The sequence below is a fragment of the Carlito syrichta genome, unplaced genomic scaffold, assembly GCF_000164805.1.
Source record: "Carlito syrichta isolate Samal-C Ts95f unplaced genomic scaffold, Tarsius_syrichta-2.0.1 Scaffold135690, whole genome shotgun sequence".
Classification (NCBI taxonomy): domain Eukaryota; kingdom Metazoa; phylum Chordata; class Mammalia; order Primates; family Tarsiidae; genus Carlito; species Carlito syrichta.
This window is the reverse complement of record NW_007079786.1, coordinates 140,636-164,221: the sequence shown is the minus strand read 5'-3', so window position 1 is coordinate 164,221 and position 23,586 is coordinate 140,636. Positions and strand designations below refer to the sequence as shown.

At 41.0% G+C, this 23,586-nt stretch overlaps 1 protein-coding gene across 1 annotated transcript in view; it reads right to left on the bottom strand.

Moving 5' to 3' along the window:
- GAB3 (GRB2 associated binding protein 3) overlaps positions 1–16,096 on the bottom strand; it is a 50,049-nt gene extending 33,953 nt beyond the window's left edge. Inside the window, exons 1-4 of the mRNA XM_021708278.1 lie at positions 16,061–16,096; positions 13,193–13,496; positions 10,568–10,787; positions 9,608–10,080 (exon numbers count right to left, since the gene is read on the bottom strand). Of these exons, the coding sequence (XP_021563953.1) occupies positions 9,608–10,080; positions 10,568–10,787; positions 13,193–13,496; positions 16,061–16,096 (1,033 nt within the window). The remainder of the gene's footprint in view (positions 1–9,607; positions 10,081–10,567; positions 10,788–13,192; positions 13,497–16,060) is intronic.
- Positions 16,097–23,586: the final 7,490 nt, after the last annotated feature.

The following is a 23,586-nucleotide window of genomic DNA, read 5'->3' as shown; positions in this document are numbered from 1 at the left end:
AATGCCCATCAAATGATCAATGGATAATGAAAATGTGGTGTATATACACTATGTAATACTATTCAGCTACCTACAAGAATAAGATAATGTCTTTTGCAGCAACCTGGATGGAATTGGAGAACATCATCGTAAGTGAACTAACTCAGGAACAGAAAACCAAACACTGCATTTCTCACTAAACTAAGGATCTGCAAAGACATGGAGAACGGCATAATGAACACTGGAGACTAGGAAGGGGAAGCGGGGAAGGGGTGGAGGGATGAAAAATCACCTGTCGGGTACAATGTGCACAGGTTGGGGTGGTGGGTACACTTAAAATCAAAAACTATGTGTGCCCCCAAAGCTATTGGAATAAAGAAAAAATAAAAATGATAGAATTAGAAGAAAAAAACAAACAAAACCAAAAATGGTGCTGGAACAATTGGATATCCACAGGCAAAAAAAAAAAAAAAGTGAATCTAGACACAGACCTTATACCTTTCACAAAAATTAACTCAAACTGGACAATAGACCCAAATGTAAAATGCAAAACAAAAAATACAATTGAGGCCTCACCAGAAGCAGATGCTGACACCATGCTTCTTGTACAGTCTGCAGAAACCTGAGCCAAATAAACCCCTTTTCTTTATAAGTTACCCAGCCTCAAGTATTCCTTTATAGCATTGCAAACAGACTAAGACACGGTACCAGCAATGAACAAGTGAAATTTGAAATTAAAAACACAATACCACTTATATTAGCACCCCTCAAAATAAAATATCTAGGTATAAATCTAACCAAATATGACAAAATTTATATGAGGAACAACTACTAGACTCTGAATAAAGAAATCAAAGAGGAACTAAATAAATGAAGAGATGTTCCACTCATGGTGGAAGACAGAGGGGAGCAGGCATCCAAATCTCATGTTGAAGAGTAATGCTCAGTGTTGAAGGTGGGACCTTGTTTTAACAACCGGATCTCATGGAAACTAAAAAAAGAATTCAATATTTTGATACTAAAGAAGCTCAGTAATATACAAGAGAATCTGTATATTATAAAATTCATTTAATGAAATAATAGGTGAGAACTTCCCATGTCTAGCAAGAGATTTAGACATCCAGATACAAGAGGCTCAGAGATCCTCCATAAAGACAAGGCAAAGGGTTTTTCTCCAGGCCACATTATAGTTAAGCTCTCTAAAGTTAACGAGAAAGAGAATTCTAAAAACAGCAACAGGAAAGCATCTCATAATCTATGAAGGAGCCCTCATCAAACTAACAGCAGATTTCTCAGCAGAAATCCCACATGCCAAGAGAGAATGAGATGATATACTCAACATCCTGAACCAAAAACACTGCCAGCCAAAGATATCATGGAAAGCAAAGCTATCCTTCATAAATAAAGGAGAAAAAACGTTTTCCGAGATGAGCAAAAGCTGAAGGAATTCAGCACCACTAGACTAACCCTACAAGAAATGCTCAAGGAATCCTGAACATAGAAGCAAAAGGATGGTACTTACCATTATGAAAACATACAAAAGTATAAACTGCATTAGTAAAGCAAACACAAATGAGGAAGAGAAAGGACTCAAATGGTACCACTACAGAAAACCAACAAAACATAATGACAAACAATCATAGTAAAAGAAGGAATAAAAAATAAAGAACAAATAATATACTACAAAACAATCAGAAAACAATGAACAATATGTCAGGAACAAAAACTCACATAATAACCTTGGATGTAAACAGATTAAATTCTCTACTTAAAACATATGGAATGGGTGAATGAATACAAAAATGATCCAACTATATGCTGTCCACAAGAAATACACTTTACCTGTAAAGACCATACAGATTAAAAGTAACGGGGTAGAAAAAGGTATTTTATCCAAACAAAAACCAAAAATGAACAGGAGTAGCTAGACTTACATCAGATAAAGCAGGCTGCAAGTCAAAAACTGAAGGTCATAATATAATGATAAAGAGATCAAGCCATCAAAAAGATGCAATAATTCTTAATATATATGCACCCGATGCTGACACACACAGATTCATAAATCAAATATTAGTAGACCTAAAGAGAAAGATAGACTCCAATACGATAATACCAGGGGACTTCAACACCATACTGTTGGCATTATACAAATATTGTACAGAAAATAACCAGAGAAACATCCACATAAAAAAGTAGAAAGATTTCAAATAAACAATCTAATGATGCATCTTAAAAAGCAAGAACAAACCAAACCACAAAATAGTAAAAGGAAATAAATAATAAAGATCAGAGCAGAACTAAACAAAATAGAAGCTAAAATAACAATATTTTTTAAATAAAACAAAAAATTATTTTTATGAAAAGATAAACACAGTTAATAAATCACTAGCTAGACTAAGAAAAGGGAGAGAAGACCCAAGTAAATAAAATCAGAACTCAAAAAAGAAGACATTACAACAGATATGAAAGAAATACAAAGGATCATTAGAGACTGTTGTGAATAACTATACACTGACAAATTGGAAAACCTAGAAGAAAAGGATAAATTTCTGGACATATATAACTTCCCAAAATTGAACCAGGAAGAAATCGAAAACCTGAACAGTTCAATAATGAGTAACAAGAATTAATTGATAATTAATTATCCGGATGGGATGGCTTTACTGCTGAATTCTACCAGACATTTAAAGAGGTAACATCAATTCTTTTTCAATTATTCCAAAGAGTTGAAGAGAATTCTCCCTAACTCATTCTATGAGGCCAGCATACCCTGAAACCAAAATCAAAGACAAACACACACACACACACACACACACACACAGAGAGAGAGAGAGAGAGAGAGAGAGAGAGAGAGAGAGAGAACTACAGTTCAATATCCTTGATAAACATGGATGCAAAATTCCTCAACAAAATAATAGCAAACAAAATCAAAAAACACATTGAAAAGATAATACACCATGATAAAGTGAGATTTATCCCTGGGATGCAAGGATGGTTCGATATGCACAAATCAATAGATATGATACATCACATCTACAGATTGAAGGACAAAAACCATATGATTATCTCAATAGATTCTTGAAAATCATTTGATAAAATTCAACATCCCTTAATAATAAAAACTCTCAACAACCTAGTCATACAAGGAACATACATCAAAATAATAAAGGCTATATATGACATACCCAAAGCTAGCATTATACTGAGTGAGAGAAAGCTGAAAGCCTTTCCTCTAAGAACTGGAAGAAGACAAAGATGCCCACTTTTGTTCAATGTGTTACTGGAAATCCTAGCCAGAACAAGTAAGCAACTACAACAGCAACAAAATCAAAGGCAGCCAAATTGAAAAAGAAGAAGTTAAATTGTCCTTCTCTGTAGATGGCATGATCTTATATTTGGAAAAGTCAAAAGACCCTACCAAAAGATTCTTTAAACTGATAAAAAAATTCAGTAAATTTGCAGGCTACAAAATTAACATAAAAAGTCAACAGACCTCATCTCTACAATAAATCAAAAAATTAGCTGGGCGTAGTAGTGCATGCCTGTCATTCCAGCTACTTGGAAGGCTGAGGCGGAAGGTTCGCTGGAGCCCAGCAGGTCGAGGCTGCGGTGGCCGGGAGCAGCCACTGCACTCCAGTCTGGGCGACAGAGTGAGACTCCAACTCAAATAAATAAATAAAATAAATGGTGCTGAGAAAACTGGATATCCATATGCAGAAGAATGAAACTAGATCCCCATCTTTCACCATATCAAAAAATAAACTAAAATGGATTAAAAACTTAAATATAAGACACAAAGCTATACAACTACTAGAAGAAAACACAGTGGAAATGCTTCAGGACATTGGTCTAGGGAATAATTCTATGGCTAAGAATTCAAAAGCACAGGGAACAAAAGCAAAAGTAGACAGATGGGACTATATTAAACTAAAAGCCTTGTGCACATCAAATGAAGCAATAAGTAGAGTGAAAAGACAACCTGTAAAATAGGAGAAAATATTTGTGAACTATTTATCTGATAAAGGACATATGTCCAAAATATATAAGGAACTCAACTCAATGATAAAAATAAAAAGTGGGCAAAGGACCTGAAAAGTTTCTAAAAAAACAAACAACATACAAATGGCCAACATGTACATGAAAAAACGGTCAACATCAATAATCATCAGAGAAATCAAAACCACAATGAAATGTCATCTCACCCTAGTGAAAATGACTATTATCAAAGAGACAAAAAATCACAAATGCCGGTGAGGATGCAGAAAAAAAAGAACTCTTATATACTATGAGTGGAAAAGTAAATTAGTAAAACCTTTATGAAAAACAGTATGAAGGCTTCTAAAAAAATGTAAACAGAACTATCATACAATCCAGCAATCCCACTACTGGATATTTATCCCAAGTAAAAGAAATCAGTATATCAAAAGAACACATGCTCCTTCATGGTTATTGCTGCACTATTCATAATAGCCAAGATATGGAGTCAACCTAAATGTACATCAACAAATAAATAGATAAAGAAAATTTGGTATATATGCAAAATGGAATACCATTCACCCATAAAAAAAAATTAAATCCTGCCATTTGAAGCAACATGGATGGAATTGGATGGAATTCTGTCAAGTGAAAGCAGCCAGGCTCAGAAAGACAAATATCACATGTTCTCACTCATATGTGGGAACTTAGAAAGTAGATCTTATGGAGGTAAAGAGTTGATTGGTGGTTACCAGAGGCTGAGAAGGGTGAAGAAGGAAGGGAGGATGAAGAGAGGTTGGTCAGTGTGTACAAAGCTACAGTTAAATAAAAGGAATAATTTCTAGTGTTTGATAGCATAGTAGAGTGACTATAGTTAACAATAACTTACTGTATATTTCAAAATAGCTAGAAAAGAAGATTTGAAATGTCCCCAACACAAATGACAACTGTTTGAGGTGATGGATATCCTAAATGTTCTGATTTTAACATCACATATATATGCATTTATCAAAATATCACATGTACCTTATAAATATGTACAATTATTAAGTGTCAATTTTTAAAAACTGCATTTAACAAATCTGAAAAATTGTTTCATCAGAACAAACTCCAAGCCCAGATGGCTTTTCTGGCAAATTTCACCAGTCAGTTAAGGCAGAAATAATACCAATTATATGCAAACTTTTCCAGAGAATTAAAAAAGAAAAAAAGCTTTCTGATTTGTTTTATGAGATCTGCATAACATTTTTATAAAAATCTGACAAAGACATCATGAGAAAAGAAACGTATAGGACAATCTTCCTCAGGCATACAGATTTCTTTTTTAACTTCAAAACAAAATACAAACAAAACAAATCTAGTAATATATTTTTTAAAAAGAACAATTATGATAAAGTTGGGTTATTCCAGGAGTGTGAGATTGGTTTAGCATTCAAAAATTAACCAGTGAATGTCTTGACATTGTGAGGCTAAAAATCATATAATCATAAAATGTTTCAACCACACAAAATGATAAGTATATTAGATAATGAATTTAATTGGCTTGATTTAATCATTCCACAATGTAGACGTATATCAAAACATCACATTTTATCCCATAAATATTTACAATTATTATTTGCCAACTGAAGATAAAATAAATGCAATGTTCACACATGATTTCAAAAAATAACACTTAGCAAAGTAGGAATATATGAGAACATCCTTAATCTAAAGAATAGTATCTATAAAAATCTACAGCTGGATTGCCTGAGCCTGCAGGTTCGAGACCCGCCTGGGCAAATTGGTGAGACCTCATCTCTACAATAAATCAAAAACTTGGCCAGGCGTGGTAGCGCGTGCCTGTAATTCCAGCTACTTGGAAGGCTTAGGTGGAAGGATCGCCGGAGCCCCAGCTGGACGAGGCTGCAGTGACCGGGAGCACGCCACTGCACTCCAGTCTGGGTGACAGAGTGAGACTCCAACTCAAAAAAAAAAAATCTACAGCAATCCATATTGTAATGCTGAAATGCTGGAAGCGTTCCATCTTAGAACAAGAGTGAGACAAAGATCTCTGTTATTGCCACTACAATTCAGCGATGTCCTGGGTTTCCTATACCATGAAGTGACGTAAGAAAAAGTAAATGAAAAATATAGGGGTTGCAAAAAAAGAAACAAAGCTATTACTATTTTAAGTGATATAACTGTATACAAATAATTTATAGTTTTGAAAAGCTACATATAAAATCAAAATACAAAATTTAGGTTTTATAAAACAGCAAAAGCAGTTGTTAAATAAAATGCCATTGACAACAACGTAAAAATGGTGAACACATTCACTAAACATACACTAAAAATTATAAAACATTATACACATAAATTAAATAAGGCCTATATGATATTGGCATAAAAACAGACACATAGACCAAAGGAACAGAATAGAGAGTCCAGAAGTGCATCCACAAGTATTTGACCAACCCATTTTTGACAAGAGCAGCAAGAATACACAATGGAGAAAGGACAGCCTCTTTAGTAAATGGCATTGGGAAAACTGAATGTCTACGTGCAAAAGGATGATATTGGGCCCTTTTACTTACACCATACACAAAAAAACTAACTCAAAATGGATTATAGTCTTAAATGTAAGATCTAAAACCATTTGACTCCTAGAAAAAATATAGGGAAAAACTCCTTGACATTGGTCTTGGCAATGATATTTTGGATATAACTTCAAAAGCACAGGCAAGAATGGCAAAAATAAACAAGTGGAGCTACAGTAAACTAAAAAGCTTCTGCACAGCAAAGAAAACAATCAACAAAATGAAAAAAGCAACCTACGGAAAGGGAGAAAATATTTGCAAACCACACATCTGATACGGGGTTTACACCCAAAATATACAAGGAATTCATACAACTGAGTAGTAAAAAAACAAATAACCTGATTTTAAAATGACCAAAGGGCCTGAATAGACATTTCTCAAAAGAAGATATACAAATGGACAATAAATATATGAGAAAGTGCCCAACATCACTAGTCATCAGAGAAATGCAAATCAAAACCACAATGAGATATCACCTCACACTTGTTAGGATGGCTATCATCAAAAAGACAAGCAGTAAGTGTTGGCTCAGGTGTGGAGAAAAGAGAACCCCCCTGTACACTGTTAGTGGAATGTATATTGGTACAGCCATTATGGAAAACAGTATGGAGGTTTCTTTAAATATTAAAAATAAAACTACCATTTGATCCAGCAATCTCACTCCTGGGTATATATCCAAAGCAAATGAAATCTATGTCAAAGAGCTATCTGCACTACCATGTTTATTGCAGCTCTATTCACAATAGCTAAGTTCTGAAATTAATTCCAGTGTCCATCAATGGATAACTGGATAAAGAAAATGCGGCATATACACACAATGGAATACTATTCAGTCTTAATAAAGAAAAAAATCATGTCCTTTGCAACAATGTGGGTAAACCAAGAAGGTGCTATGCTAAGTGAAATAAGCCAAGCACAGGAAAAAACAAAAAGCTACTGCATGATCTCGCTTATATGTGGAATCTAAAAAAGTCAACCTCATAGAAATACAGAGTAAAAGGGTGGTTGCCAGGGATTGGGAGTGCAAATAAATGAGAAGATGTTGGTCAAAGTGTGCAAACTTTCAGGTGTAAGATGAACAAGTTCTGTGGATCTAATGCACAGTATGAGTAGTGATGGATTTGTTAAGTAGCTTGATTGTGATAATCAGTACACAATCTTTATTTGTCAATTAAATATTTTAGAATTTAAAAAAAACTATATAAATGGAAGAATACTTCCTGTTCATAAAAAAAGACTATTCCCTGCTCATGGATTGGAAAATTCAATATTGTAAAGATGTCAAGTCTTCACAAACTAATCTATAGATATGATTCAATCTTCCTCAAATCCCTAATATATTTGTATATATGTATCTAGAACGTGACCAGTAACTGTCAAATTGACTCTGGAATAGGAATGGCACTCTTAAAGAACAAATGGAAGGTCTCCCCCTACTGGATATCAAGAGAGGTGTAGTAATGAAGAGAGTCTGGCATTGGTGCATGCAAGCTGGACAAGAGGGCCCAATGGGATGGAAAGCAAAACGGGGACCCAGACCCTCACACACACAGGTACTTCATCGAGGACAGACAAAGGAGAGCTGCGGGGACAGGATGACTTTTCCAATCAAAGGTGCCAGGTCGCCAGACAGAGATGCAGACCACATTCTGCAGCCATGTACAAACATCAGCTCCAGATGGATATCAGTGGAAAAGGTGGAATGATAAACTTTACGTGTTTCATCTGTTTTATTGGTGCCATTGTGCTTCTAGTCACCACTGTTGTTTTGGTCTCTGTTTCATGGTCAAAACCTCTATTTTACATAGTCTTAACTTTTGTTTGCCTTCATGTAAAGAACACAACTTAATTGTTTTATGCTTGTACTGAAATTTCAAATTATTTCAATCTCTTTTGTTCTTCAGTTTGAGAACAAAAGATTCATTTTTAAAATCCATTATTTTGATTCATTTTTAAATTCTATTATTCTATTGATTGAATTCATTTTGTTTTCTAAAACCTGCTTAACTACTCTTTCATTTTTCCCTTTTTGCTTATTGTTCATGCATGTTAGCACATTACAATCTTTAGTGTAATCAGCATATACCCATTTCATAGGTATTGTCAGAAGGAAGCAACTTGTGTGATAGTAACATCATTAGGGACATTGAGGGAGACCTTTACCAGGGTGACTTAGCTCCTCAGTTAGAACGAAAGATTCATACAATTTGAAAATGAATTTGCATTCCTTACACTTCTCATACTTCCTTTAAAGTGTGGCCTAGACAGGTGATTATATGTGGATGAAAAGAAAGAGGAGAGACAAGAGAGACAGAGAGTGACATGGAGAATTAGTTTGTGCGTGTGTCTGTCTGTCTATCCGAGAGAGACAGGTTGACATAAGAGAGAATAAAATGCTTAGGTTGGTGGGCTCATGACAGAAAGATGAGGAGGCCCAGAGAAATAGTAAAGAAGAGGTTACCAAGAAGTCACACTGAGGGGTCTTAGGTGAGCCTTCACCAAGCAGCTTCTGAAGACCAGGGAGCTCCAGGTGGGAGGAAAGGGGTGGTAGAAGATGCAACTGCAAGCAAAATTGCAAGATAAGCTCATGAGAATAAATGGCTTTATAGAAAAAGGCAAAAGCGAGCTCTAGGAGGGCATGCTAATGGATCAAGCTGGTGAGATTTGGTTAGAATTACCTTGATGAGGTCAGCTTGGCAAAAAGCCACATCACTAGTGTACAGCTTCTCAGAACTGGGAAAGAACAAGTCAGGTGGAATGAGGAGCAATGATCTACGTCTCAGAGTTCATTGTGTATGTGAAAGGCCAAGAAGGAAAAGGGGCCAAGCTGAGGCAAAAGACATGATCTCTGTGCCACGTAGGCCCCTGGGTGACTCCAAACACATGGGCGAACTTATCACAAGGGACGGGGTTCTAACTTCTTGCGGCATCTACAGGAACCTAAGTATCCCTCCTGGTGGCCAGGCTCAAAGGAGACAGGACCAGTTTGAGAAAAGGACACTGAGTAAAGGCCTCATGTGGCCACGGGAAGTGAAGAAGAGCCAGGAGAGCCTTCCTCTGTGCCTGAATCTTACCTTTCCAGGTTCTCATGTTGTCTAAACCAGAGAGAGAGATTCTTCGTGGAACCAGAGTGCATTCTGGCTTCTTGCTGCTGCCACACCCACTCCACTCCTCTTGGCGCCGTTCGGAGAGATAGCTTGGCTTAGGGGGGCGGGGAGGTGGAGTATTGGACATAATGTCGAGCTCTTTTGCCCCACTGGGCAAGCAACCTTGGTTTTTATCTACCTGAATGGTGGAATTAAAGGAAGTTTCCAGCAACGGTGAAGAAGACAAGTGGTCCCTGAATGGCCCATTCATGTCTCTGCTCCAGATCAGGGCAGCTTGAGGCCTAGTGGACGGCGCCTCCTGCGACCCATTTCCATGGCGTGAGGGGTGAACCAAATGACTGGAGGGTACTGGCTGCAGGCAGTCAACAAAAACGTCATCAAATGAAGCCTGTTCCAATGAGCGATCTGAGTTTGACCAGCTGTCACATCTGGTGGGGAGACTGATGGAAGAAAAGCATGTCAGTTGGACTGAAACCAAACCCATGCTGGCCTCATTCCCATTCCTGCAACATCACCTTTTGTTCTACTTTATAGTAACATTGCCTCTACAGCCCTCAGTTACCCCAACCCCTTGGTGCAGAAAACGAAAAGTGGTTGTTGATTTTTTCATCCTATAAGCATCACATCCACGTGAACTGCAAGGTTAAAAATGAAAGCCACAATGCTGAAATGCATGACTCATTTTGTTTTGTATACCGCATGCTTCATCTTTCACAGCAGTTGATAGCAATCTGTCCCTGCATTGGCATTGGCAGGAAGAGAGGTAGGGCAGACACACCCACTAGAAAGTGCTGCAGCTAAACCGACTAATTGGGCGAGGCACACTGAGCACATCTCGGCTACAGGCTCTGCAGGGGCAGTGTGGACCCTGCAAACTGAGGAGCGCATACTAGGAGGTCTGGCTCACAGTCCTGGGCATAAGCGTACCTGGCATGGTGCAGTCTTCCAGTCTCACAGTTGGACAAAACCAGATAATCAGGAAGGAAGAGAAGCTCTGACTCACTTCTGGTTTCCTCAGTGACTATGGGATGAGTGTTTGGGTCATCTCTTGGCAAGGAGGAGCCGGCAGCACAGGCGGTATGAAGGAAGCTGGCAGAGGATGGCTGGAGGGAGGAGGGCGTGTGAGAGAGGCTTTCCATGGAATCTGCTGGAGAAATCGTTTCTCAGGTTAATGTTGTAAGAATGGCTACAACACTCACTCAAAACTTCTTCAAACAGCGTTGAAGAAGCCAAATAGAAGATGCAAATCCCAGCTGGTGTTTGTACTGATGGAGGAGACCATTTTCCCAAGCTATAAACAACGTTTGGGCAAGAAGACCAATGTTCCCAGAGTGAAGTGTTGAGCCAATTAAGAACAAGAAAAGCAGGCATTCTTGGCATAAAAGTTTGCAGTTAGAGAGTCTACACACAGCTTTTCTACGGCCCTCAGCAGAAGCCCTGCATCATTGTTTATTCATTCAACAAACATACATATATATATACACATATGTATTTATGCTTAACAAGTATATGTGTATATATTTATGTATGTATGCATATATATATTCACAAAAGACCTATTACAGCTGCTATGTGCCCAGAACTGTTCTAATCCTGCTGATGCAGCCAAGACAAAGACCCTGCCTTTACTGGAGTTTACATTCTAGGAGAGGAGACAGACAAATGACACATAAATAGAGAACCCTGTTAATGATCATTATAAGTAAATGGAAGGAAAGAAAGAGGGTGTTGTGATGGCTTGCATTTTTCAAGGAGCACAACACTCGCTCCATCGCCTAAGAACATGGCCCTCAAGATGGATTTGGATCAGAAACCAATGAGAACTCTAGATCAGAAACGGTGAATGAAAAGCCTGCTTTTATTTCGCCTTTGAACTGAGTTAGTAGTTCAGGATGCCTGAGCCACAGTGACTCAGAACTGCCTGGGTCGAAGTCCAGGCTGCTCCACTATGTAGCCACTGTAAACCTGGGCAAGTTCCTGGCCTGACTTCTCCAAGTTTCCTCCTCTGTAAAGTGGAGATTGTAATAGCACACGTGCCATAGAATCGGTATGGGGATAAGACAAGTTAATATGAGAAAGCATCTTGACAGCTCTCTGGTCAGGTACACACAATGTGTTGGCTACTCTATGGCTGCTGGAGACAGAACCACTCTATGTGAAAAGCTATTTTAAAAGTCCTTCAGAAGTAATTCTCAGATGAAGAGGACTCTGTTCTCACGTCATCCTAAAACCTGGGGGGGTCTATCAAGAATGAAAGGGGTCATAGGCGAATCCTCTGGCTTGCTCTGCCTTCACATCAGGGCAGACCTCTGCAGTTTTTGCCTGGTGCCTTACTTGTTCCCGTTGCTCTTGGGTCATTAGGAAATATATTATGTACAGATGTTTTAGGGAAACTCCATAATGAGAAAAGAACCAGGGGATACATATAACACAATGCATGAAGATATATCTCGTTTGTGATGAAGTTGGTCAGAGAAGTTCTGCTTTGTTTGCATAATCAGACTCCAGCCAGGACAGACTTACTGCGACTTGCCATCACTTCACTTCCTTTTATTTGAGTGCTCTCGCTGCTTAGAAATATTACTGAATAGCCTCAATTAATAAGTTTCCCGATTTCGTGAAAACAAAAAGAATGTGTCCTAGGAAGCACACTCTCATGCACCTGTCCTAGAGGGAGAAGCAACCCTGACTCTTCATTGCCACCTAGTGTTATAATTTGGATGTTTCAGTGGCAGAAGGTGAAAACTATACACTAACCCTTGAAATGTTGAAGCAATTGTAGACAGGATTTAGGGGCAAGGTTTTGTCTACTAGATTGAGATGCTAAAAGAAATCAGATTTTAAAATCCCATATTTTGAGGTCCAGTGCATGGTTCAGTAATGCCAGGGACTCAGCAACAAAATTCATGAAGGGAAGTGTTGTAGCCCTAAGTTACAATATACCTGGTACATTTGTGACACTGGGTGGGGGGAAGCACTTCATGGGCCAATTGCTCTCACTGTGCAGAAATGGCCCAAAGCAAACTTCCAGCTCACCTCTCCTGCAGAGAACTTGGGGCAGTTGGAGATTAATAGCAACTCTTTCCTGCCTATGATATGTAGCCAAGTTATTTCTACCATTTTGTGCTAAACAACCCAATAGACACCAGAAAAGCTGGAGTTGCACAAATTTTTGAAACATGGCAATATTTGATATTTCTAGAAAATCATGAGTGTCGTCATCACGGGAAAATCAGAGCCCTGTAGGACATTCTCATCCAAGTTTGACTCAATGTGTGCGTTCTCTGTGGCTGAATGACAGCAAAGACATGAAAGGGTTTTAAAGCCATCAAAGTCACCTGCAGTGTTCCTCAGTGTGTGGATGGATCCTACCTTTCCACATTTGAACCTAAATTGTAGAACCAGGTGAAACAGATCAATTTCCAGGACTATATTTTGTGGGAACAGCCCTGATATCAATTAGCCTGCCAAAACACCCTCAAGGAGGCTGGCTGGACACGCTGAACTGTTTTCTGCAGTAGCTCTCCAGTCCCAGGGTACCCTTTAGCTTACCTGCACCCTCCTCCAGGTGGCCAAGGTTGCAGACCTGACTGATGCTGTGCACCCACACCTGCATTTCTTCCTCAGTTTTAGCCACCAGGTAGAACGTACGGAAAGTGGTCTTGACAATGAACACGAAATTATTCTGAAATTCCTTCCGAACAAAGCCAGGGCCCGCATGCTTCCACACTGCACACTGGCTGAGGTCTATCACCCGGATGGGCTTGCTCGAGTGCTTGTTCCTGTAGTACTCCAAGACATCAGGGTTGCCACTCATGCGTCCCCGCCGGAGGACGAACCAACGCTTGCGCCAGGCCTGCAGAGAGGCAATTCAATCAGGAGTTACTGGACCGATTGCTCTTGTCTCTCGGGCTCTGCCAAGAGCTTGTGTCATGATACAGACAGCAGGAAGGAAGCAAATCAGCCATTCTAAAGATGAAACACTGAAGGACTAGTGCCTCTTCTTCAAGTTGGCTTTATTGGATGATTTAAGGATGGTCAGGAATAGAGAGCCTAGCAATGATCACGCAGCAGTGGGATTCACACCCACAGTTTGAAGGACCGGATTTATATAATCATCACAATTGATGCAGCAAAGGCATGTAATACAATTTTAACATATACTCAGGCTTCTTAGTAATGAAGAACCAGAGGGAGATTTCTCACCATCATCTAACTCAGTTCAAGAGGCAATAGCATACATTCAAATCATATGCAAATCACCAGTGCCCATCATTGCCGGTGTCATCTAACGTTGTTTTTAAGTTCTAGAGAACTGCCCAATGAGAAAAATCATACACACCAGGATGGAGGGGAAGGTGTTACCACTATCTGAAGGTGACATAATTGTAGTGGTGACATAATTGTCTTTCCATAAAACTCAAGAATGATTAAAACCCTAATAGAGTTCTAAGAGAATTAAGTAAAATGGCTGGTTAAGTGAAAGACCATTTTCTAAGTGCTTTACCATAACCCATTTAATCTCCAAAACTATCCTATGGAAGAGGTAACTGTTATTATCTCAGTTTTATGTCTGACAAAATTCAGATTCAGAGAGATAACTAATGTGCCCAAGGTCGTGCAGCTAAACAGCTGTAGGAATGAATTTGAACACAGGTTGGGGTGCAAAAATCAGTGGTGAATGTCAACTAAAAGAAAAAAGGTAGTCGACAAAGTCTCCACCAACAACCACTGGGGAGAGGAGAACCTATTCAGTAAATAGTGCTGGGAAAACTGGCTGGCCACATGCAGAAGATTGAAACAAGACCCCTACCTATCCCCATACACAAAAATCAGCTCTAAATGGATCACAGACCTAAACGTAAAGCCTCAAACTATAAGAACCTCAGAAAATGCAGAAGACACCCTTATGGAAATTGGAAGTGGCAACCAATTCCTGATCAAAACCCCAAGTGCCATAAGAGGTAAGATAGACAAGTGGGACCTCATCAAACTGACACGCTTCTGCAAAGCCAAAGAAACTATCAAGAGAGTGGGGAGACAGCCCATAGAATGGGAAAAAATGTTTGCCAACTGTATAGCTAACAAAGGTCTAACATCCAGGATCTACAGAGAACTCAAATGTGCCAAAAGGAAGAGGCCAGCAGCCCTACTAAAAGATGAGCAGTGGCAGGGGGAGAAAAGTGGGCAAAAGAATGAATAGACATTTCTCAAAAGACAACATACAATCAGGCAACAAACACATGAACAAATGCTCAGCCTCACTAATCACCAGGTAAATGCAAATTAAAACCACACTGAGATACCACCTTACTCCAGTCAGAATGGCCATCGTTCATAAAGCAAAAGAACAACAGATGTTGGCGAGGATGCGGAGAAAAGGGAACACTTCTACACTGCTGGTGGGAATGCAAACTAGTTCAACTTCCATGGAAAACAGTGTGGTGATTCCTAAAAGAACTAGAAACTGCCCTCCCATATGACCCAGCAATCCCCCTTCTGGGAATATACCCAGAGGAACTCAAATCATTCTACAGAAAAGATACCAGTGCACATGTGTTTATTGCAGCACTAATCACAATAGCAAAAGCATGGAACCAACCGTGCTGCCCATCAAAAGTGGCCTGGATTTTTTTTAGTGTATTACATATACACTCTGGAATATTCCTCATTAAAAAATATATTACATATACACTCTGCAATATTACTCAGTCATAAAGGAGGAAAAAACTATGGACTTCGCAGCCACTTGAATGGATCTGGAGTCTTCAATACTCAGTGATTTATCACAAAAACAAAGAACTGAGTATCACATGTTCTCACTCATAAGTGGACCCTGAACACCTCTCATAATACTGCAAGAAAGGGATTGGCAGTAGAGGGACACTGCCGGGGGCAGGGGCCACATAAAATCAATAAGGGTGCTTGCCTTGTACCCCACATCTTTAAAACAAAAAACTTTTAAAAATGAGATAAAAAAGAAAAAAGAGAGAAGTATAACCAACTCTTTAGAGATGTCTGACTGTACAGGGGGAAAGCTCTGGGGTCAAGAAATTGTTTTTGTAAAATGGGAGACACTTAAGCATTCACCCCCTTAGTTACAGTATTTAAGGGGCATCTGAAAAACATGTGGGTTTTGCTTGTCATTAAGGCAGGAAGGGCATGGCAGGATCGTCTGCCCTAAAACTATCAATGCCCCTGTTATGAGACACTATAAGAACTAGAAGGAACTCTCCTTAATGGAATAGAAATCTTGGAAAGAGCCAGGGCTTGACGTAAAATAAGTAGGCAGAGTTTAGTCCATGCCTGGAAAAGAAAAGAGAATATTTCGTGGAAACTAGTGCCAAAATATGGCAGGTTGCTTTTTGTGCCACTAGAAACTACCAAGGAGGATCTCGGGTTCCTCAGCTTTCCACTCACCCTTGGCCTAGAATATTCTGTGTAGACAAGTACCATCTTGGCTCAGTACAAAGAAGGGATGCAGATCCCTGGTCTGGGAAACAGGAATTTGTCATTGACTGAGGCCCTAAGGAATCCTCTGGATCTGCAAACTTCCCGCCCTCTCCTGGAGCCTCTATGTTCCTTGTTTTCATGTGTTTAGGTGCCCTTTGCTCATCACATGCCACCTGGCCAGCCGGCACGGATAGCGTATCCTTGCTTTCTGCTCTAGGGAACTGTGGCATTTGCCCCATTGGGAATTGAGCATAGAAAAGGGTGCCGGGCTGGCTGCAGGGCTTCCTCCCATTGGAGACGCTTCATGTTGCAGTGGAAAGATTTATAGCTCTGTGGTTTTCTCTCCCGTGCAGTGGCATGTGTGACAGCAGGAAGTGTGGGGTTCTGCCAGGAGGTACGGCGACCACTGGGACAGGAAGTCTTTTGTATCTCTAGTTTTTGTAAGCCCGCCAGCGTTGACCAAGAGGCCAGGAAAAAAGGAAAAGCCACCATTTGGAGTGTTCTCAGCTCCCTCCCTGCTCAGAGAACATGAGATCTGAGGTGAGGAAGAATCCTAAGAAGCACTGAAGAGCAAAGGCCAGTCCTCACAAACGACTTGCAAGTATGCCTCAGAGTCACAAGCTCTTTCAGGGCTGTGGCGAGGGGCAACAAGAGAAAGAGGCAGTCACCCCGTGTTGGGCTGGGGCAGGTGATCTCTGGCTTGGCTCTGCCTTTACACACAGCGTGATCTCTGAGAAGAGGTTAGGCCACTCAGGAGGCCAACAAGGCACTGCAATTAAGTGAGGTGTTTTTTTATTTCTGGGTTTTTTTTTTTTTTGAGTTGGAGTCTCACTCGGTCGCCCAGACTGGAGTGCAGTGGCCGCTCCCGGCCACCGCAGCCTCGACCTGCTGGGCTCCGGCGATCCTTCCGCCTCAGCCTTCCGAGTAGCCGGAATTACAGGTGCGCGCTACCACGCCCGGCTGATTTTTTTTTTTTTATGTATTGTAGAGATGAGGTCTCACTGCCCAGGCGGGTCTCGAACCCGCGGGCTCAGGCAATCCACTCACCTCAGCCTCCCAAAGGCGCAGGATTACAGGCTGAGCCACCGGGCTCGGCCTAAGTGGGTTTTTAAGACAGGAGAAGTAACAGCATGTTTGTATGTTCATGGAGGTGACCCAGGAAGGGGGGACGATTAACGATTCAATAAGTTCCTGTGTTGGATGGGAGCGGAGCCAGTAAACATAAGAGAAGGAGCTTGAGTTGTGCAGTGGGTTTTGGAAAACAAGAGGTGGGACATGGGCTTCTGGCATCAACTGAGGCAAGCAGGAGTGTGAGGCCTAGTCCAGGAACTCCCTGAAATGGGGCGGGCCCAGAGAAGGGGCTGGGGGCTGGGAGAATGCCATGCGTGCCTGCTGAGGAAGGCGCTCATTGGGAGTACAGGGTACCCCAAACTTTCCAAAGGCCACTTTGGTGGGGGAAATGTGAAGAGGAACTTTGCCGCACTTCCCAAAAATGATTTTAAATGAGGAAGTCGAACTGAGCACAGAAACAAGTTTCACATTAACTGCTTTTGGTTTTATGGAAACAATAGATTTCTTATCCTTGAATAACAACGATGAGAGAGGTAACAAACAGCAAGAGTTGATTTATTGAGTGCCTTCTCTGCACTATGCGTGCTACTAAATGATGAAAATAGAGCAGGGAGTCAGAGTCGATCCTTAAAAGAGCACACTCTCTAGCTGGGATGGAGGAGAGGGTAGAAATATGAAATGGGCAGATTTCAGATCAGGGTAATGAGTGAGCTCTAGCAGAAGAATCAACCAGGAGTGGTGGGAGTGCAAGGATACTGACAGAGAGAAGTCTGGGCTTCAGCCATTCACTCAACAATTACCTGCCGACAGCCTACTAGTATGCTGGCCACTGCAGACCCTGGGGAAGTTGAGGTGAGCAACCACAGGCACGCTGCCCAAGTCTCATGGTGGCAGGGGAGGTGGGCAGATGGATAAACAGACCATTGCAATCAGTGAGATGAGGGCTATGATAAGGGAAAACACACAAAAGAGACATCTCTGTCAGATCAGTGGTCTGGAGAGGCTTCCAGGAAGAAGTGATGACTAAGCTGAGACTGAAGCAGAGGAGAGGAAGCAGCATGTGCAAAGACATCAACATGGGAAAGGCAAGTGTAAGTAGTTCATCAGGACTGGAAGGTGGGCGGGAACGTGGAAAGGAAAAAGGTAACTGGAACAGAACGCAGCAGTCTTGATGCTCAATCATGCAAAATCACCAGCATGCCCTCCCTTAGGTTTTGTTGTTGTTGTGGGGCTTTTTTGAGTTGGATTCTCACTCAGTTGCCCAGGTGGGAGTGCAGCGACACACTCACAGCCACTCCAGCATCGACCTGCTGGGTTCCAGCCATCGTCCCGCCTCAGCCTTCCGAATAGCTGGAACTACAGATGCACGCCACCACACCCAGCTAATTTTCATGATTTGTTGTAGAGACGAGGTCTCGCCAAGTCGTCCAGGCTGGTCTCGAACCCCAGGCAATCCTCTCGCCTCGGCCTTCCAAAGTGCTGAGATTACAGGCTGAGCCATCATGCCTGGCCTGTTGTTTGTTTTTAGAGAGCGGATCTCTCGTTCTTTCTATCACCCAGGCTGGAGTGCAGTGGCGTGATCATAGCTCACTAGCCTTGAACTCCTGGGCTCCAGCAATCCTCCCACCTCAGCCGCCCCAGTAGCTGGGACTACAGGCTTGTGCAGCAAGGCCAGCTAGTTTTTTATTTTTTGTAGAAACAGTCTCACTAGGTCGCTCAGTCTCACTAGGTCGTCTCAAACTCCTGGGATCTAGTTATCCTCCTACCTCAGCCTCCCAAAAGTGCTAGGATTACAAGTATGAGCCACCATGCCCGGTCTTCTCCCTGAGGTTTTAAAATCTCTACCTAAGAGCTATGGCTATGCAAAAGCAGAAATTATTTGTTCTTAGAGTACTTTGCTAAGTACATGGAACTAGAGGCCATGTTCAGTCCTGTTCCACCAGGCTTACAGGCTTCTGGAAAGTGGAAGACATGTGACAAAGCCCCTGAAAGCAGTCAGTCTGCCACACCAAGGTGAAGGTCTTCACAATGAAACAATGCCACAAGGAATGATGAAGGTCACGTCAAAAGGACTCAGGAGTCAAGCTGAAGAGGCTACCACCGACCATAGATGAAACGATTTTGGCTTTCATAAATACAATCACGTGCCTCATAATGACATTTCAGTCAACAACATACTGTACATATGAAGGTGGTCCCATAAGATTTCATGTCGTATTCTTACTGTACCTTTTCTATGTTTAAATGCACAAATACTGAGCATTGTGTGTTACAATTGTATTCAGTACAGTGACATACTGTGCAGGTTTGTATCCTAGAAGCAATAGGCTATACCATATAGCTTAGGTGCATAGTAGCCTGTACCATCTGGGTGTGTGTAAGTACCCTCTATGGTGTTCTCATCATCACAAAATTGCCTAATGACACATTTCTCAGGACATATTATCACGATTGTATAATAATTACAGTAGCTTGAAATCCATCAAATGTATTTAAATCCATGAGTTCATTGTGTTATTAGAAAAGAAAACAAATTTGGCATCTTCAGAGGGAGCAAGGAAACCATTCCATTACCTTGAAAGCATTAAGAGAAATACGCAAGCATTATCCCACCTTTCCTATGTGAGCAGTCCCACTGGGCAAATGAAGGCAAGTGTCTCTTTATAAATGTAATCTGACTAATAAATGAAAAACAATGAAAGAAGTAAAATATCCCCACTTTGCTAGCCCCAGTGAAATAATAAGTATAGGTATTAAGCCTCAACAGTTGTTAACTCAGGAAGAGAATGAAGCAGACATTCTGTGCTTTTAATAGCCTGATGTGAGGGTACAATCATCAAAAGCCAGTGTGTGGCATCTCTAGTGATCAAAGGCTCTGGTTTGTAGATGGATAAATGATAAGAAAAAGAAAGGCACAGCAAAGGAATCAACAAAATGAAAAGGCAACCAGCAGACTGGGAAAAAAAATTGCAAGCCACATATAAGATAAGCAGAGAAAAAAAAAACCCAACTAAAAAAGGGGCATAGGACCTACACAGACATTTCTCCAAAGAAGACATAAAAATGGCTAGCAGATGCCAGTCTGTTTTCTGTTGCTATAACAGAACATCTGAGATTGGGTGATTTATAAATGATAGAAATTTATTTTGCTTATGTTTCCAGACAAATGATGAGGTTGCAGAGAAAAGGGAGCCCTAGTACACGGTGGATGGGAATGTAGGTTGGCGCAGTGATTATGGAAAACAGTATGGAAGTTTCCAAAGAAATCAATCAGAACTACCACAGGACCCAGCAATCCCTCCTCTGGGTATATGCCCAAAGGAGATGCCGTCACCCACCTTGTAAAGCTATCTGCACTCCCATGTTCATTGCAGCATTATTCACAATAGCCAGGGTTTGTCTGTTGAGAATGTGGCAGATATATATGTGTACGTGTGTGTGTGTGTGTGTGTGTGTGTGTGTGTGTGTGTGTGTGTGTGTGTGAGAGAGAAATACAGCCATCCTTTAAAAAGAAGGAGATTGTGCCACTTGCCACAACATGGATGAGCCTGGAGGGCTTTATGCTGAGTGAATTAAGCCAGGCACAGAAAGACAGATACTGCATGATCTCACCCAAATGTGGAATCTTAAAAAAAGTCAAATATACGGTGGTATGTTTATAAGTATAAATAAGTAAAACAGTAGTTATCAGAGATGGGGTAGGGGTGAGGGGAGGAAATGGGGAGATGTAAGTCAAGGAATACAAAGTAGTAGATATATTGGATGATCAAGTCTAAAGGTATAAGGTACAGCACGGGGACTAGAGTTAAGAACATTAGGTAACCAATTATTGATCAAATCCCCAAAAGCATATGCATAAAAGATAAGATAGACAAGTGGGACCTCATCAAACGGAAACGTTTTTGCACAGCAAAAGAAACCATCGAGAGTGGGGACACAACCCACAAAATGGGAACAAAATTTGGCTAATTGTGTATCTGGCAAAGGTCTAACATCCAGGATGTACAAGGAACACAAATGAATCAAAAGGAAAAAAACAAACAACCCTACTTTAAAAATGAGGAAAGGACACAAATAGATACTTCTCAAAAGAAGACATATGAGCAGCCAACAGATACATGAAAAAATGCTCCGGGACCGGGCATGGTGTCTCACACCTATAATCCCAGCACTTTAGGAAGCCGAGGTGAGAAATTGCCTGAGCCCATGGGTTTGAGACCAACCTGGGCAATTTGGCAAGACCTCGTCTCTACAATAAATCAAAAAATTAGCCAGGCGTGGTGGTGCATGGCTGTAATGCCAGCTACTTGGAAGCCTGAGGTGGAAGGATCACCTGAGCCCAGCAGGTCAACCCTGCAGTGACCATGAGCATGCCACTGCCCTCCAGCCTAGGCGACAAGAGTGAGATTCCAACTCATTAAAAATAAAAAAAAAAGCTCAGCCTCACTAATCATCAGAGAAATGCAAATCAAAACCACATTGAGATACCACCGAACTCCAGCCAGGGTGGCCATCATTAACAAGTCAAAAAACAACAGATGCTGGTGTAAGTGTGGAGGAAAGAGGATGCTTCTACACGGTTGGTGGGAGTCTAACAGTCCAATCTCTATGGAAAAGAGTGTGGCGATTCCTAAAGGAACTAGAAATTGACCTTCCATATGATCCAGCAATCCCCCTTGTGGGGATATACCCAGAAGAACATTAAATCCTTCTACAGAAAAGACACCTGCACATGCATGTTTATTGCCATACTATTCACAATAGCAAAAACATGGAACCCACCCTACAGCCCATCGAAAGTGGACTGGATAAAGACAGTATGGTACACGTACATGATGGAATATTATGCAGTCATAAAGAAGGACAAAATCATGGACTTTGCAGCAAACTGGATGGAGTTGGAGACTATTATATTTAGGGATCTATCACAGAAACAAAGAACCAAATACCATATATTCTCACTCACAAGTGGGACCTGAACATTACTCACAATAGCACAAGGGAGGGTTCAGCAGTTGCAGGAGGATTAAGGAGGACACATAACAACACAAAGAATATCTGGTCCTAAACCAGGAGAAGTGAGGACCAGTTGGAGGCCCAAACTTCACCTGCACATAGATTACTTTTGTACTTAATCCTAACGTGTGCCGTATATCTCTTTAATAAAATAAAGCTTTTTTTTAAAAAAGAACACTGTGTTAGAGATGTTTGTGAAATAAGTAGATTTCAGTTGCTCTTGTCACCGAAAAGTAACCATGAGATGATAGCTATGCTAATCTGCTTCACTATTGCAATCATTTTACTCTCTGTATGTATCGTATTCAGAGATGGGTCAGGAGGTAGACAGCACAAGGGATGGAGGTGAACAGTTCAGAACAGAGGGTGCAAGGTTGCCAGGACCTGAGGGCTGCCTACTTTTCTCGTATGGTGCTAGACTACACCTCCTCCCCTCAGGCCTTCCCTGATGCGGAGGTCATGAGCATCTTGGGAAGCCAAGATGGAAAAGAGTGAGGTCAACAGTTCAGGATAAACTGTGAAGATGCAAATGTGTGTGTACAAGTATCACAGCAACATCTTAGAGAAATGGAGTGCAAACAGCGGAGGCCGAATTGAAAGTCAGGAGACCTGAATTTGAATTCTGATTCTGCTTTTGACTTTCTGTGTGACCTTGAGCAAGCAAACTTGACTTCTGCAAACCTCAGTCCTGTCATCTATGTCGTGAGCCAGTGAGAAACACATGGAAAAGCATTATCAATTTGAAAGTAACATAAAATGACCATTGTTGGCCCCCAGCACATGCCCTAGGCAAATTGCTTCTCCACTTCTGGAGCCCATGTCTCCCTACTGTATAGTGATGAGCTCTGAGGGCTTTTCCACCTCTGACCATCAAAAGACCCATTTCCCATCAGCCCTTCCTGCCACGGCCACTGAGCTGACTCATTAGCACCCCACCAGTATCATCTCCAACAACAAAAACCTGCAATATCCTGTAACCCTGTGGAAAAGTGATTGTGCTCATTTCTAGAATCTAAGGGAAGTTAAAACTGAACTCCTTCAGAAAGGTTTGTGTAGGTCACAGGCATGTTAGTTTTTATGGAAGTGTTAGAGGAATAATTGAATCGCATTCTTGTGAGAATAAAAGCTATGCATTGTTCTCATCTTAAAACAATCCAGCTTGCCGATTTAAGTTTACAAACACCTCCTGGTTTGTTTCATAATGAAAAGTGACCTATCAGAGTAAACCAAAATACAAGTGCCTACAATGGCAGGTAGAGCAAAGGACACAGTATCCAGGGAACAGGGACTAAGACTTGAATCTGAACTTCCTTGTTATTGGTCAAACCGTGTTCACGCCCACAAATTCATTTGTTGAAGTCCTAGCCCCCAGTTTCTCAGAATATGACCTTATTTGGAAATAAGGT